This window comes from Monodon monoceros, unplaced genomic scaffold, assembly GCF_005190385.1.
Source record: "Monodon monoceros isolate NGI ecotype Baffin Bay Population unplaced genomic scaffold, NGI_Narwhal_1 Super_Scaffold_3, whole genome shotgun sequence".
NCBI lineage: Eukaryota > Metazoa > Chordata > Mammalia > Artiodactyla > Monodontidae > Monodon > Monodon monoceros.
In genome coordinates this window covers 24,896,019-24,913,293 of record NW_021703780.1, presented here as the reverse complement: position 1 = coordinate 24,913,293, position 17,275 = coordinate 24,896,019, and the positions used below count along the sequence as shown (strand labels likewise).

The following is a 17,275-nucleotide window of genomic DNA, read 5'->3' as shown; positions in this document are numbered from 1 at the left end:
GTCATCAGGGCAGAACCTGACACTGCAAGGGAGCTTGCAGTTGAAGGTGGGTGAATTCCAGGACTGATATTCAAAATATTTTAATAATCAGTTCATCACCAGACCAACAAACCGGGGGCAGCCACAAACCACTGGTGTGCCAGTGCCGACCGTGGTACGTCAACAGGGTCAGCAACCAGGGTATTCTCAGAGCCCTACCGTGGTCTTCTTATCACCAACCAGTCTTCTCAGTGACAGATGAGCTATTCTGATTTCCACCAGTCTGGTTTTTTGACGTCTTTTCAATTCGTTCTGGACCCAGAGGGGAAGGACAAGGATATAAATAATCTTCACCACCAAACCCCAAAGTCCTCTGCATTTTTCAGGTGATATCCCTAATACTAAATTCAGTTTCTGATGAGATTTTTAAGGTGATATTGACAAACCAGAACACACTCAAAGCCAGGGTCATGCCTGCACTGGGGACTCTGTGGTATGAAGTGGAGGGAAGGAAGAGGGGCTGTCCGTGTCCTCATTTCCATCGTGGATGTGGACGGACCTGCTAAGTCAGAATGGGGGAGGCCCGGGGGGGCAGGGCCTGGGACGTGAAATGGTCTTTGGCAAAGAATGTGACACAGGTGGGCCCTCATTACTCTAGAGTAGGGGTCAGGGAACTATGGCCACAGGCCTTCAGTTTTGCAAATAAAGTTCTACTGGAACACAGCCACGCCCACCCACTTACATATTACCTGTGACTGCTTTGGAGCTCTGTACGAAAGGCAGCTGGACAGAGACAGGGTGGGCTGCAAAGCCTAAAGCATGTACTATCTGGTTCTTTACAGAAAGAATCTGGTTCTTACAGAAAGAAAGCCTGGGGCAGGGAGGGAGGAAGGAAAAAGGAGTGGACTTCGAGCTGGGGCCTTTAGTGGGGAAACTGGGAAAGGCTTAGAGGAAGGAATTGGGGTTCAGCCACCACCATGTCTTACGATGTGGGGATCGATCCCTCCTCCTGTGAGCTGAGCCACAATATAACCTTCCAAACTGAATTATTTACATCTATTGGGGTGAGTTCCTAGATGGTGAAGAAAGCGAATTTTTCTCCAGTCATTCAGAATTAGCAGCATATAAACAATGTAAAACTAAGCACAGGTAATCAAAAACATTTTAATGATTAATGTTTAGACATTATTTAACATTGTGGGTATATCCAGATGAGCTAAAGCACACACTTTGACAGCACACTATTGAATGTTATACTTTCTGTATTGAAATATGTAGACATTTGCAAACTAGTACCTAGGAAGACATACATTTACAAATATACACATTCTAGATTTGATAAGGTAAATGTAAACAGATGCTGTGACTCCTTCCAAACAGAAATCCCACAAGACTAATTAAGAGAACCAACTGGCTCCCTATAGTATGAATGTGCAAAATTAAAGCATGATAAACTGGTATTTACATAAATATCAAACCAACAATTCGTTCATACATTGTCAACGACCTTCTCAGATGTGTCACGAGTGGTTCAGTGAATGTTTTTTTCCTCCAGATGGAGAAGGTTATTCCGAGGCTAAATTCCAGCACTTTAAGATGACACACACAACAGTCCTTATCTGTTTGACCACTGCCTCTAGGGTGTGAGACATGATTTTATGATAAGCAGTCTTGTTTTTAAACAAGTATTTCTAAACAAATCTTTAGATTTGAAGCACGATAAAAAAATTACAGGTGCTATTAGATTTACATTAAACAAACCATCTCTATCCAATCCCCCAGTTCTCTCATGCTGCAGCTATCTGTTTAATTTTACCTTAAGTTTTTCTAAGGTCCTTTCCCCACCTTTAATTCATTTTGGTAAGCTAGGCACATTTTCAAAGGAAGTTTGTGCCAAAACAAATAGTACAGAAATCAACCCAAATTTGGACCCTGGCAACCAGTTCCCCCACTGCTCATCTATGGGACTCTGTCAAATGGTAAACATTTAATCATCTCTCTTGAAAAGTATAAATCTTCTCTCACAAGTGGAAAGCAAAATGGGCTTTGTTTCCTGTATAAAAACACTTAAGCAATTCTGAAATTTAAAACGGCCTTACTCATCCTACACACTTCCTAAAATCCTGAAGACAAAGAATATATATTTTAAGTTTCATCAAGACTGCTTTAGAACCCCCCTCCCTTTTTACATTATTAATAGTGGCACTCAAAATAAAAAAATAAGATCTGTTAAAAAGTTAAACTGACTGTTCCACTAGATTTGAACCTGCCTGATTTAAAGCCGATATTACAAAACTGAAGGTGCCAAGTTCACATGTACAAGTCACTTGAAACTACGTGTCACACGATAGTTTCATAAGTCATGGTCTTTGATTTTTCTGAACAGAGCTATTAGAAATGAATAAAAACTTGAAACATACCCTAATTTAAACGAATACGCTTTGGGCCCTGTTTTTTAACTTTTAAGGCATGTGTGTTTCTCTACTGTAACACCGGTATTATACAAATTTACAATCACATGCATGGTCTACAGTTAAAAAAAAAAAAGTGTGGATTACAGTGTTATTAAATTGTGAATCACAATTCAGCACCTATCATGTTATAACTAATAAGGCAACAGCAGTGTCGTGTACTACAACAACACGCCCTCCACAGTCTAGCGCAGGGGTCGGTGAGAGCCCAGAAATGTTAAAAATCTTATGCCTACTTGGGTAATCTGTCTACATTTCCTAGGGGTTTGGAACTGATGGAGGAGGTCCTACGTGAGTCACACTATGGTAGGCCGACTAGTTACGGCAGCTGTTAACGAGCATTGGGCACAATTCATTTGTGCTTACAATCAGACGACGGGGTTCAGAGGCTGTCAGCCCTTGGGCCTCAGTCCTTACGCTGCTTCCTCGGCTTCACACTGTTTTCCAGAGAAGAAAAGCTGCTGGTGTGGCCGTTCACGGCCGTCACGGAGCCGTTCTGGTGTTCTCTCCTCCGGGAGGCCCCCTTCTTGTTGTAGGTCTGCAAGGCATAAGGGCAGATGGCAACCACGGCGGGGGCCCAGCTGCATCCCTAACGTTAGAGCCTTTGGGGACCAGTGCTATCATATCAAGAAGCAACGTCTGTGGTCAAGCGACCAGGAAAATGTTTTTTTGCCACTGGTTTCGCTCACTCTTCCATTTATTTGAGGCTCAGCCGGGTAAGTTCAGTGAGTCACAGGCTCACTGTATCAATGTTATCTGAGAGTTAGACAGAAAACACAATTTACACTCCACTCAGCTCTGCCTTCAAAACTGCCTCATGACTTCAGCAGCTATTTCGGCCCTTTACGTACAAAGTGCTCTGCCACGAGGGCAGTCAAAACAGGTGTGGCTTCAGCTTCGTCGGGCCCTATCCTTTAACCTCCCTCATACCTGGTGACTGCCCCAAAGTGTAGCACGAACCACCAGCCCAGCAAGATGTGAATGCAACTCAAAGCCGCCACCCCAGGTGTGTCTGGGGAAAGGTGTCTGCCTGCATGGGGCGCAGGGAGGGGCAAACATGCTGCTCTGCCCCTCCGCCCCCCGGGGGGGGGGAGGGATGCTCAATGTGACCCGGCTTTACTCCCTCTTCCTTGCTCCTGACCACCCCCTATATGCCTGCCCAGAACCAGGCCCTGCCCATGGAGCACGAACACACGAGCCCCAGGGATGACGGGACACAGGGGAGTCAACTGTGGCTGCAAAAGGTCAGGCTCCCCTGTAGGTAACCTGCCCTAAACAGACCCTTCCACGAGCAAAAACCTACATCACATCATGCACATGGGAACGACCCACACCCCCAAACCTGAGCAGCGGGGAGAGAAAGTGTAAGAAAACCAGGACGAAAGGCTGATTTCTGTCTACAACTGGGGTCTGTGATGGAAATTTCTTCAGACATTTAATTAAACCCCAAAGTTCAGGGCAGTGGGGCTGAGGGACATGGCGTTGAGACTCATCTATGGCGGGTCTGCAGTGGCCACGAGGGAAGCGGTACGGGGCCTGCTGGACAGCTCTGCTTTCCCACAGGGACCCCGAGCCTCCCTCATCGAAGACCTGGAACTCCAGAGGCCTGGACAGACTTCAGTACCTCCTCCTACATTGGCAGTGACCCCCACCCCGGCCCCACCAAGGCCCCACCAAGTCTCAACCGCCACAGAAGAGTGAGATTTACCTGAATATAGAAGTTTGTGAAGAGGGCAATCAGAGAAATCATGTATCCAATCTGGAAATACAACCAACCAAGAGGGAAGGCGCACGGCCAGATGACCCCGCAGCTGGTCTGGATGATGGTCAGCACAAACTGTACCTGGTGGGGGAGGAGACACAGCTGAGCACGCGGCCACGGCCCAGGGTCAAGGCATCCGCCAGATGGGCGCTCTACCCCGCACCCCCAAGTTTTATTAACCCTTCAGAGGTCATTTCAAAAACACGGTGTATATGCTAAACGTACTCAAACTCGTTATACGTCTGAATGGGTCCTGTGTATACGCTCCTCCCCTTCCAACTACTGAAACCATCTTCTCTAAACCTTGGGGAACAGCCGGCAACACTGCGTTGTACATTCGGCAGTTGCTGAGGGTAGATTTCACAACAGATACATATATCAAGTCATTACGTTGTACACCCTAAACTTACACAATACTATATGTGAATTATATCTCAATGACGCTGGAGGGAAAAATGGAAAACGTGTTTAAAAAACCTAATACACACACACACACACTTCAGGAATACAGTATAGGAGATGCAAGAGTTTTGTTTTTGTTTTCTTTGTAAACGAAGGATGGGCGTGGGGTGTATGTTTAGAGGGACCAGGGACCTCACCGCAGGACGTGCAATCCCACGGGACACTTTCCCCATCCTTATCCGTGGACCTTCTGGTTTGGTGAAGGCTGAGGCTGGCAGACAGACTTATACTCTGACTGGCATATAATGCTAATTCCTTAGATTATTTCTGACAAGTCAATCTTGAGAAGCAAGGGAAGGGCCGAGGGAAATGGGGAGAAGGGGCTAAGATAAGGCGTGGCCGCTGCTTCCTTTAAGGAGTTAACAGCGGAGGGCAGGGCTCTGCCCACTGGATTTCGGGCCCACCTTTCAGTGCTTCCATGTAGGGAACTGGTTTTTGTTTGTTTCCTTTTTTAAGGTTAAGTATTCTAGACTGAGAAGAAACTGTAAGTGGTGTGTAGAATAAATCTAGGCGACCTGGGTGCCATCTTCCACCTCAAAGGGCAGAGCCTAATGGGAAACCAACTCTCCAGGCTGCTCTAAATTCTGCTTCTGCAGAGCCATGCTGCGTGGAGCAAATCGATCTCTGCGTCGCTTCTCAAGCGTAACAGGGAGGCTGAAGAACAATTATCCTTCCTCACAGGTGGGTAAGGAGAAAATTAACAAGGACTGTCCAGCCGCTGGCAAAGAGATGATAACAAAACGCCAAACACATAAGCAGCTCAGAAGGTCTCCTCGGATTTTTTTTTCCCCAGAAGGTTATCTTTCAATATTGAAAAATTGCAGTTGGCTTGGAGGGATCTGAATCAGCTTGGTTTCCTTAGAAAAAAATATACCAATAAGGCAAGGCCAGGGCCAAGAGTTTAATACCTAATATCGACAGGTTAGCTAGCTCTAGCCTATTGCTCCCATGTCCTCATCTATAAAACAGGGGTAATAACACGAAATCAGGCTACTGGGACAATCCATGTAAAACTGCTTACTTGACGTGAGAGCCTGGCACGTAGTAAACTCAACAAATGTCAGGATTTTAACGTGAGTAGTAATAGTGTTAATAATTAGTTTATGAAAGAAATCAGGAAGGGAGAGGAATAGGGTGTATAATATACTGACAGCTGAGGAAAGCTTTAAGAAGGACGGTGGGAAATAACCACCAAGTGCGAACAGCTGCTGGGTGGCCCTGGCACGTGGGCCCAGGAAGGGGGCCGTCACCTGAGGCACAGCAGTGCCACCCTCACCACCACACAGGCTGAGAGGTCGCCCGGCACCTGCATCCTTGCTGCCTAATAAGCCAGCGCCCTGGGCTCACGCTCCTCCCAGCAAATCCTGGAAACACATACACAGATTTCGCCTTGGATGTGGGTTCTGATTAGAAAACATGTGCACACACATATGCTCTGTGCACAAACTCAGAACAAATGGCTGAACTTGCAGTCAGAGAGTTCGATCTGTGCACAAACTCAGAACAAATGGCTGAACTTGCAGTCAGAGAGTTCGATCTGTGCACAAACTCAGAACAAATGGCTGAACTTGCAGTCAGAGAGTTCGATTTAATCCTTGCTCCGCAATCCAACTAGCCACCCCCTCACAGGCACGGCCTCTCCATCGACTGAAATGAACACGATGCCCTGCTCTGCCCACTTCAAGGAGTTTAACTGGACCGAGAGAGAGAGGATGGGAAAGCCACATCTTAGGTGTTAGTAAACAACAATGAAGCCAGGAGGGCAGCAAGAGCGCCCCAGGAAGAGCGTGGCATTCCCCAGGTGGCAAGTCCTGGGGGAAAGAGGCCACGTCACTCACCAGCTGCCCCTGCGTGATGTACTTCTTCCACCAGAGGTACGGCCTCATGGAAGGGACGGACGACAGACCGTAGTACGAGTACATGAGGACGTGGATGAAGCTGTTAAGTGTGGCACCAAAATAAGCTGCAGGAACAGAGGGAATTGGGGAGGAGGATGCCTCAATGTTTTATATGTAACAGGTCACAAATAAAATCCAAGATTCCTTTTAAATAAAAAAAAAACAACAAAGTGTTTTTGAACAGGGGCTAGCAGACACCGCGGCAGCAATCTGGCACTGCACGGGCATGCAATCAGAATTCAATTTCCACCCAGGGAAGGCAGTCGTCATGATGCTTTAAGCCCAGGGTCCGTTGCACAGCTACCAGGTGGGCATCCAGCACAGGAGTCAGGAGACCACCTGCCCCACTCTGGCACCTAAAGGTTTTGCTGCCAGGCCCCCAGTGACTCCCAGAGGCAGCTGCCCAAGTGCCTCTGATTGCTGCGTTGAAGATGTGGGGAAGACAGCCGATGGGCGGTACGTTCAAAGCTGGCCGTCTCTGCACATTTGCTGAGGTCTGGAGAGGTCTTTGAAATCACCTCCTAATTATTCCCCAGGACTGCAGTGTGGAGGCCATATATTCTTATCAATAATAGAGTCCAGAGCCTCGTTCCTTAGAGATGAGAGACCCATTATTTATGTCTTAATTTATAATTTCCAGTAGAACCAGCAGGTCTTTTTTCAGACTCTCTGCCCTCTGCCCCCATGGTAAGCAATCAAGCAAAGCTACCAGCTTTCCCCCTTGTGCGGTCAGACACACCAGGCTGGGCTATGACAGTAACTGGCCACGTGACCTTGGACAAGTCACGTCCATTCTCTGGTTGTTTCTCATCGGCCAGGTGGGGCTGGTGATGATCTGTCATCCTGTGGGATCTTTGACATTTAAAGTCCTCTTCTAATGTGGGGAGGTGCCGTTTCTATTAGAAAGTTAAGTCAGGTAACCCACGGCCATGAGGTGTGAGCTCTACCAACCCTTCTTTTGTCTCAGGGTTCTCCCAAACTAGAAGGAGCTGTACTTGGAAAGTCCTTTCTGGTTCTAAACTCCTCTATGTGAATCCTGGTGGGCCAAGTTAATCAAGGGTGGTGCTACCCTGGGGAAAAACATATTGTGAATAGACTCAAGGGGTCCTGGTCAAAATCTGTTGGTGATGGATGACAGAAATTTTGACTGGGACATGTTAGAACTCCTGGGCTGAAACTGACGGGGACAACTTAAATCTCTGGAAATTACGGGACACTTCAGACTACAAGCGGTCCACATCCTTCTTAGAGAATTTACTTCAAATGTTGGTGCTTGTCACAGAAGCTGCTCAGCTAAACACGCTTCAGGAAGGCGAGGGTCACTATATCAGAGTATGTGCAGACTCCCTGAGGTACTACAGCTAAAGCTTGTTCTCCGGTGCCCACTCCATGGTGTGATTCCATCTTCCTGGTCTGTCCCTGTCAGTCAAACGTCTTCCAAATTATAGGGGAACAAGGATCAGGGACAATCTGGAATAGAGAATTCTGTCCTGATTTCTTCATGTGCCCCAGGCTGGGAATCTGGTCTTTCCCTCATCTTGCCAAATCAGCACAGGATGTGCACCAAACTAGAAAAAGGTTCTGTCAGCTTGCTGAGTGCACAGGCCACGCAGACTATCGTTAAAGGCAACCTGGACACCACGTTCAAAGGCTTGACCTAGATATCTACAGAAACAACACCTTTTCTCAAAGCCTTAGTTTCAACTCAGCCTTTCCGCTCACACCTGTCCCCAAAGATGCCCGACTCACAGTGGCCACAGGGGACCCAGTTCATCACGAACCACCAGATGTTGAGCATGGAGGCATGGTGGTACACATGCAGGACTGTGACCTGGTGGTTGTTCTTGCGCAGGATGAAGAAGAAGGTGTCCATGAACTCAATGAGCTTGGAGAAGTAGTACCACCAGAGCACGCGGATGATCTAGGAGGAAGGGGCCGTCAGCATCTTCTGGGTTCTGCGCTCAACCCCAGGATCCCACCGCCCCCGCTCCCCCCGACTGGCCCTGTCAAAGCGAGTCACTCTGCAGTGTCTTTAGCCAGAACACCGGGGGCTGGGTGGGGGGCTGGGGGGAGTGAAGGCAGGGAAAGCTCTCAAAGGTCCACCAACCCCTTTCAAGACTCTAACAGATCCCTGCTGGCCTCCTGTTCCCTCTGGAAGGAGCCTACAGAGCCATCGGAGGAAGAAAACCACATGAAAGGCACTTCTGCTTTCAGGGGCTGGCGTGGGGCAGGTGACAGACACGAGGCAGAGGAAGAAAGGAATCAGGGTATCCAGTGCCAGGTTCTGCCCAATTAAACGTGCCACATGGGGTCTCTAAGGAAATGACTGCCACGCTGAGGGTAGACTGCAGCGTTTTGTTAAAAACAAAACCCAAAAAACACGCCAGAGCGGAAGCTGGAACCGGCAGACCACACTCAGAGGCCACTTAGAGGAATGATTAAAACACTTAAGACATCCTTCCGATCCTGTTTATATAAATAGAGCACAAATACTGATAAATGCATGCACATTTTTTTCCCTGGAAGCTGTTAACAGGACTTACTTTTTGCAGAGAGGGAGATTTTAGTTTCCATTCTATACTTTTCATGCTGCTTAAGTTCTCATACCATGTGCACATACTGCTTTTAAAGTTCTTTTAAAAATGTCCACAGGGATTACCTGGACGGCCATCTTGTCTTTTGGACAATTTAGTTATTTAAAAAAAAAAAAAGACAATACCTTCATGTCTGCTTCTCCTCCACTGCGTGTGCCCTGACAGAAGAAGTTGTACTGGCCTTCCCATACTCCCGTCACTAACTGGAAAAAAAAAAAAAGAAAAAGGGAAAAAGCTAATCACCAACAAAATAAGAACCAGGAGAAGCCCTATTCAATTAAAGTTCATTAATTTGAGAATCTGTGCAGACTGACCTTGGGCTGTGCTGAGGCAAGTTTGCTCCGGGCAAAAAACCATAATGACAAGGGAGTATGAACCAAGGGGGATTTAAATGACTAGGGACTCAATTTCACAAGGGGCAGGCCCTGCTTTGCCAGGCTGCCTCTCTCCAGAACCCTCAGTTCCCCTGGGCCCATCACAGGCACCTCGCCAATTCCGGGGCCCAAGTTTTCCAATCATGGGCTTGGGTCCTGCCCTGCCACGGCCTCAGGGGAAACCACAGGCTTTCTCAAACCTGAGTGTGTACGACCAGAACCACCTCAAGGGCACAGTGAAAGGCAGATTGCTGGGGAGTGTTTCTGGTCTGGCAGGTCTGGGGTGGGGCCCAAGAATTCCCACTTCTAGCAGGTTCCCAGGTGATCCTGATGCCGGTCTGGAGCCCCCCTGCTGCAAGCCTGGGGCAACCGAGTCCAGCCTGAGCCTCTTCACTGTTTCCCGCTGCTGTGTCATCTCCAGATCCATGAATGAGACCTCTGCAAACTGAGGAACTGTGCCCACGCCTCGGAACTCGCCTGCGGCCGAGTAGGCACTGTGGTGGCACAGCGAGGACCCCGGACTTGGGGTGCAGAGCTGCAGGGTCACCAGTTCTCCACGAGGGCCTCAGCTGCCTCACCCACACGAGGGTGATGCCCGGCTAGGGGGAGACCTAAGGACCTGCTCCAACGGTCCAGAAGGTGGGTGTGATCTGACCACCCTGTGCGTGTCCACTATGTTCCAGCCAGCCAGACACCCACGAGATGCGCCTTTCTCCATGGAGACCGCAGCTCACAACCATCTCCTGAAGCCTTGGCATCCTCAACTGTTCCCGGTGGCTCTCCCTCTGGTGGTCAAGTGGGGCCATGGGAGGAGAAACCTCAGGTGGTCTGTCTTGTCGTGCTTGAGCTCATCTGGGGAGCCAACACGAGGAACCGGCCACTGGGCCCCCAAGTGTGGTTCTCAACGTGTTCCCTAGTCCAGCTGCACCAGCATCATGTGGGAACTCAAAAGACATGCAAATACCTGAGCCCTGCCTGGAGCTTCAGAGCCAAAACCCTAGAGAATCCAATCCTGTGGTTTATAAAGTGTGGTCCCGATGCAGCAGCGCCATCACCCAGGAGTTAGCTAGAAATATAAAATCTGAGGCCTAACCCCAGACCCACTGAATCAGAAATTTCTGGGTGTGAAGCTCTGCGGTGTGAAAACAGGTTGTTTCACAGGTGATTTTTGATGCCACTGATGTTTGAGAACTGTTAAGCTGTGGTTCCTATTCCAGCTGTAGGACAGGCTCACCGGGGGAGCTTTTAAAAATTGCTAATGGGGGCTTCCCTGGTGGCGCAGTGGTTGAGGGTCCGCCTGCCGATGCAGGGGACACGGGTTCGTGCCCCGGTCCGGGAGGATCCCACATGCCGCGGAGCGGATGGGCCCGTGAGCCATGGCCGCTGAGCCTGAGCATCCGGAGCCTGTGCTCCGCAACGGGAGAGGCCACAACAGTGAGAGGCCCGCGTACACGCAAAAAAAAAAAAAAAAAAAAAAAAATTGCTAATGCCTGGCTTCCCCCAGACCATTAAACCAGAAGCTTGCAACACAATTCCAGTGTGAAACTAGGAGTGGGAACCACTGGTTTCATGCTACCTGATTCACGTTAAGAAATGGTTCACCTACCAGCGCTGCATGAAAGATGTAACTGAGACACAGGACTTTAGAACCTCGCACTGACCACCTTCCCCTACACTGTCCTCCAACAGAGTTTGGCTGGGGGGGAGGGCAGCGGCACACAGATACCCTCAGGGAACATCAGCTGATCACAAAGGTCTGAAGACAAACGGTTAAACTTCCACCCTCAGAGACAAAAGCCAGCACACTCAACACCCTGCTTCAATCTGGTTTTCCTTCTACTAATTCCTTTAAGAGCTAACACGGTTCTTGCGGCCAAAGACCAGCCCATCATTTTATGATGAAGAGAACACAGGATTAGGGAGCAGAAGTACCAGGGCTAGTGAGCAACCTGGGACACGCCAGCTAATTCCCTTGCACCTTGGCCATTCTTTACTGTAAGCAGATGAGGCTGTATTAAATTATTTCCAAAGGTTCTGTTTTAATTTTCTACAGTTACTAAGATTTTTTTGAAAACAGACCACACATAAACTACACTATACTATCTTTGAAAAACCAGACCCATAGGTAATTTACTGGAAGGTATATTATCTTTCTGGTCTTCCCCTTCCTAAAGTCATGCCAGTTAAGCACACTGCATGCAGACCTACCAGAAGTCCCAACCATCAAGATACAAAGCCTGAGTCTAAAGTGGACTGCGTGTGTGTGTGCGTGTGTGTGTGTGCGCGCGCGTGTGTGTGCCCGCGCTGGGGTGGAAACCTGAGGGAAGAGAGGTGTCATCTTGGCACAATGTTCTTTGCTGCCCTTCCTTCTACCCCATGAGGGCGCTGATAAATTTTCTTCTGTGGCTGGAGGGTACAGAGAAAGAACTTTTTGGAACTCCACTGGGTTAAAGGATGGAGATAAAGAAGCCTAGATCACAGGTGTGAGCCTCTCCCAGGTGAGATACATTCTCCAAGTGCAAAATCTGCTTCCCTTGTAGGAAGTCCCGCCCCTTGAGCCCAGCTGGCTGTTGCATGCTTCCGTGTTTCTGGTCACAGGAGCAACTAGGAGAGACAGTGTGAAGACTTCAAAGCAAACGCGTCACCACTTCTGGGCATCCCCTCTAAGCACATCTGCTTTTGCCCCTTGGCAGTAAAAAAGGGGAAACAACTTTCAAAAACACCAGAAGAGAATGTAAAACCTTTGTTCACAGAAGCCTTTCCTTAGAAACAGAAACTTGTAGTTCTTTTACATCACCAATGGGAGGGAGGGAGCACAAAAAATACTATGAAACAGCAAACCATGCCTGTTCCTTTATTTACAAAAACAGATGGCAGCTCTTTAGGCCTCATTTTCCTTACTCTTCAAACAGGATAAAAATAATACTCTGGCCTGTTCAGGCTGCCGTGAGACGTTAACAAGATGTGTGTAATGCTTATCTCACCCAACCTGGTATAGAGGATAAGCACAGCAACTGTTAGAAATGACCATTACTTTATCCTTTTCAACTGCAGTGCTCTCCACACCCATGGACCCCCATCTCCAGCTCTCAAAATCTTATTCAACCTTCAAAGGTCAGCTAAAATTTTATTGTTTTTCATGGTTGCTCCCTTGAGCACTCCAGCTGAAGCCAGTCTCCTGCCTCTGAGCCTAGGTGCCGTGACTTACACCTATGTGCTTACATGCTCCTTTAAGACCCGTCACTGGCTCTGTCTGAAGCTCCTCTGTAAGCTCTCAGAGGTTGTGTCTGCACATCTGCATCCACAGAATCCATCACGGGGGTGGGGGGAGATGAAACGGGGACTCGTACATAAGGGATGTTGAACAAATATTTGCTCGATAACAACAAACAAAGTGTTCAAGGTGCTGCTTCTTGCCCCTTAAATCTAGGCCCAATGTTTTATTTGCAGGGGAAAATAAAAGTTTCCGTTCACAAGATGAAAACCAGTCCTCATTAAATGTCATACTGGTGACATGGAGTTTAATTCTTAAATATCCTTGGCTTCAAAAGGGATAGGATATTTAACACATGAGGATCAAGCACCCGAGTTCAAGTTTATTCACCTAGGCTTCTCAGCCACCCTCCATACAAGTGGCCAGTATCAGGGTCCTGCTCTCTCCATTCCCATCAGAAAAAAACGGCATGTCTGAGTAACAGACCCTGGAGGCTCTCAGCCAAGGCCCGGCCTTCCCTCCAAAAGCTGCTCTGGACAGCTCATCACACTGCAGCCCCAGGGAGGGCCCAGGAGGTGGGACCAAAGGGGAGGCACTGGAAGTGAGGGCAGGGCTCTACCTTGACTGCTGGAAGTCACCCCGACAGGGCAGGTCCGTGCTCCAGTGGAAAAGCAGGCCACAGCAAGCAGCTGGCCACCACCGCCCCAGCTCCGGATCCCACCGGCCACTCCAAGAACCGCCGAGGGAGCACTAAGTACCCTACACCTGGCTTCTCCCCAGTAACCAAGACATAAACAGCACCGCTGTGAACCACCACTCCTTCTCTGGAGTAAAGCAAACTTCAATTAGGCCATGGGCATGTGCAGAGCTATAATTAAAGCCTAGCTAGAAGCTTTCTTCTCTCCTTATGAGACAAATTCAATAATCAAAAGTGGTTTCATGCATCTTTTCACTTAAAGAAGAAAACGGAGGTGAATATCACAGCTGGGTCTGGATGATGCAGTTCACGGAGTGATTCATCTCTAGTTGATTGTCTAGGCGAGAGTTGACTTTTCTCAACTAACACCACAATTTAACCACAAATGTATACCCTATAGCATGATAACCACTTCCAAGGCACTTTCTATAATGCCACAAAAGCATCTCAAGAAACAAGATCATTTGAAACACTTTAAGCAGAAAAATGTCATCCTGTGTGGCCCTTATCAGTTCACTCACCCCAACAACCCAAGACGTCAGAGCAGTAAGGTGACCCCTTTCCAAAAGGGGCTAATGGATTTAGTGATGAGGGTTTGATGAGCTGTGTGGTTATTTCCCCCTAAGCAGAAATGGAATGAAAGGTAACGGGAACAGACACTATCCATGCTGAAATTCAACCATCCCAGGGCCCGAGGGACTTTGCTAAAATAAGCACCACCACCAAAAGTGTGTGAGGTTGACATCTTCCCAGATTTGACTGTTCCTGTGGGCATCTACAAGTGTGTACTTTTTAGAACCGGTACAAGGTCATGTTTTTTATTAAGGAAACAGAGACGAGTAGTGATATGGCTGGTCCAAAGTCACACAGCTTCTCGGTGGCACTGCTGGGACGAGCACCTAGGAATCCTGACTTTTGGTCCAAATGCAATGTCTCTAACAGCACTTCCAAGCTCCTCTGACCTTCTTTGTCTGTTTTTGTGTCTTTAGTAAGAACACAATGGAGATACTCTATTCATGAAGAATTCTATGGAAAAGCAGACCTTTCGCTGCATGTTTATCGTCAGCAGATGTTTGGTTTCAAATGAACCATCAGCTACTCCCAAATTAAAAGCACCTCTTTCTCCAAGGTTCAGCTGGCCAATACTGGCAGTGCCATTATGGAACAGGGTCAAGTCAAAGCATGTGGTTTTGAATTTCAAATCTTTCCTGTCCAGAGCAGAAGGATGCCCATTAAGATAATTTCATACCTGTGGCCTCCCACAGTGTTTTTTTCCACTGAGGCCCAGGAACCCCTTGGGTTACAGCTGACTGCAATACTCTTGGTTACGTCATAAGGCCAGGCTCTGTACACTAGAGAAGGCTTCAGAACAAAGCACAAAGAAACAGCTTGTCCTCAGCCCAGCCTGACACAGGTATGTCTGGCATTCTTCCCTCAACCCTGGGCCCTGTCCACTTAACGCTGGCAGTCCTTTTGTCTCACTATTCAGCCTCCTGAGAGGTGGTTTCTGGTAAATTGCTTCCACATACCCCACAAGAAACACTCATTTTATATTTTATGGGACTGGCTGGGAGAGAAAACCCAAGCTGAGGCTCAGTGTTCTGAGGCAGTGACGCACGATGGCCTGAAGCACAGACTCGAATCCCAGGTCCACCCGGGGCTTTGCCTGTGCAGAAAGGGGACAGTGACAGTGTGATGAACAGTGAGTGAACCCAGTACCTGGCATAAGGCAGGCACTGTATATATAAGTCTTTGCTATGACTCTACACAAATGTCTGCTCTTTCTGCCCTGACTATGTCTGCACTGCTGCTGCTCCTACTGTATACAGAAGCCCCACCAGAGCATCCTCTGCGGAATTTAAAGAGAGACCTCCAGGGCTTCCCTGGTGGCACAGTGGTTGAGAATCTGCCTGCCGATGCAGGGGACACGGCTTCGTGCCCCAGTCCGGGAAGATCCCACATGCCGCGGAGCGGCTGGGCCCATGAGCCATGGCCGCTAAGCCTGCACGTCCGGAGCCTGTGCTCCGCAACGGGAGAGGCCACAGCAGTGAGAGGCCCGTGTACCGCAAAAACAAAAACAAAAACAAAGAGAGACCTCCAGCTTACCTACTGACTCCTGCTTTACAAACTGAGTCTGCTTTAGTTGAGGATTTGTAGGCTGGTTCCTTTTTACACCAGCTGTAAGGCTCAGTTACCAAGGTCTGTAGGGTCAGTTTAGAGGAGTCAGGCCTGGCTCTGGACCAAAGCCAAAGCTTCCTCTCTACTGGAAGGCATCCCTTCCCTGTCCCCTGGGAGTGTCGCTGAGGGGAAGGCTGTCTGTCAGAAGGCTGAATCCTTCTCTCCATCTTCCCACTGCAGGCATTCCCTCAGGGCAGTGCCAGGTAAATGGACAGGCAGGTAACTGAGGTGCTGCTTCTCCCTGAGAGAAGCTTCTTTCTGAGCAAGGACTTTCAGTGGTAAGGGAACTGCGAGGGAGAAGTGTTTTAAGCAATCGTTGGGCCTTTCCTGTAAGTATTAATCTCACCAGAGTTTCAACCTCTGTTCAATGCGGAAAGGCAGAATAGTACTAAATGTCTTTTTCAGAGTATTTTGGGAAACAAAATCATTTCTGAATAAAATTCAGTAATTACTTGCCAGGTCCTTTAAGTGTTTTTCCAAATCCTATTTTTTTTTCCACAATAACATATCTATTTTAAGAAAGCCTGAAGGGAAAGAAAAACAAGACCGTTTAGAATATAATGTCTCCAGAGCAACTGCTCTGCAGCTCTGTCGAGGACCTTCAAAGCCAGAGCCGGGGAGGCAGTGCTGTCGGGGGCCTGGGGAGACGTGCTGACAGCACCGAGGCCACAATTACAGAGGGGGCGGAAAGCACAAGCAAAACACCCTTCCCGTCAAATGCTCAACTTCTCTCATCCTCCGCGTCAAGCAGCGTCGGAAATCTTCAAGAGAAGATTCAAAGAAGAAAACCCCTGATGTCTGGTCCTGGCAACGCAGCAAACCGCGCGAAAGCTGAGCCACCTCCCCACCGTTAACACAAGGCAGAAATGCTATATGAAACACCAGAGAAACGCCAACACCACCGATGCCTGACTGTAAGGTGAGGCTTCCCCTATAAAGTAAGTCAGAAAAGAGGACGTGAGCTCACATTCAAGTTCTTTTAAAAATCCCTTTTGTTTGGGGCAGACACGTTTACCTGAGATGACCCCAGCGATACTAGCTTGGGATGCTTACATGGGACACCCTACAAACTGCCCTGTTTTTGTTTTTGAAAAAGGTAAAGAAATTTAACATAGGGTCTTCCCTGGCGGTCCAGTGGTTAAGACTCTGCGCTTCCAATGCAGGGGGCGTGGGTTTGATCTCTGGTCGGGAAACTAAGATCCCACATGCTGTGCAGTGTGGCCAAAAAAAAAAAAAAAAAAAAATTAACATTGATATAATAATTATTCCCAGAGGCATGACCTCACAGATATAGCTGGAAGAAAATTTTTTAAAGGATATTTTCAAATAGCAATACAGCAAATGGTTAAGTTTGAGATCACAGTTGTATCTAACTAGGAAAAAAACCAATGTTTCCATGTTATGAAGTGAAAAAAAGAACAAGCAGTGAATTTTTATAAAGAAATAAAAACTGTATAGTAACTGAAACTAAAAATGGCTGAAAGAGCAGAATAGACACAACTGAAAATACGAGTGAATTAGAGGAATGCAGGAGAGACATAAAGATGCAAAAAACACGAGAGAGAATACGTAGGGGTGAGAATGTCCAACACACGTCTAATAGGAGCTCCAGCCAGAGCTGGTGAAGGAGGAGGAAGCATCGAGGA

The 17,275-nt window shown here is 48.0% G+C and overlaps 1 protein-coding gene across 3 annotated transcripts in view; it reads right to left on the bottom strand.

The window, feature by feature from the left end:
• Positions 1-1,123: 1,123 nt before the first annotated feature.
• Positions 1,124-17,275, bottom strand: part of ELOVL5 (ELOVL fatty acid elongase 5) — a 70,434-nt gene continuing 54,282 nt past the window's right edge. The window contains exons 4-9 of one of the 3 annotated variants that reach the window (XM_029242260.1): positions 9,292-9,369; positions 8,322-8,493; positions 6,513-6,637; positions 4,159-4,293; positions 2,817-2,988; positions 1,124-1,615 (exon numbers count right to left, since the gene is read on the bottom strand). In XM_029242260.1, the coding sequence (XP_029098093.1) occupies positions 2,857-2,988; positions 4,159-4,293; positions 6,513-6,637; positions 8,322-8,493; positions 9,292-9,369 (642 nt within the window). In that variant the 3' untranslated portion in view covers positions 1,124-1,615; positions 2,817-2,856. Of the gene's footprint in view, positions 2,989-3,091; positions 3,207-4,158; positions 4,294-6,512; positions 6,638-8,321; positions 8,494-9,291; positions 9,370-17,275 lie in introns of those variants that run through there. The other 2 variants (XM_029242259.1, XM_029242261.1) reach the window with 2 other exon arrangements.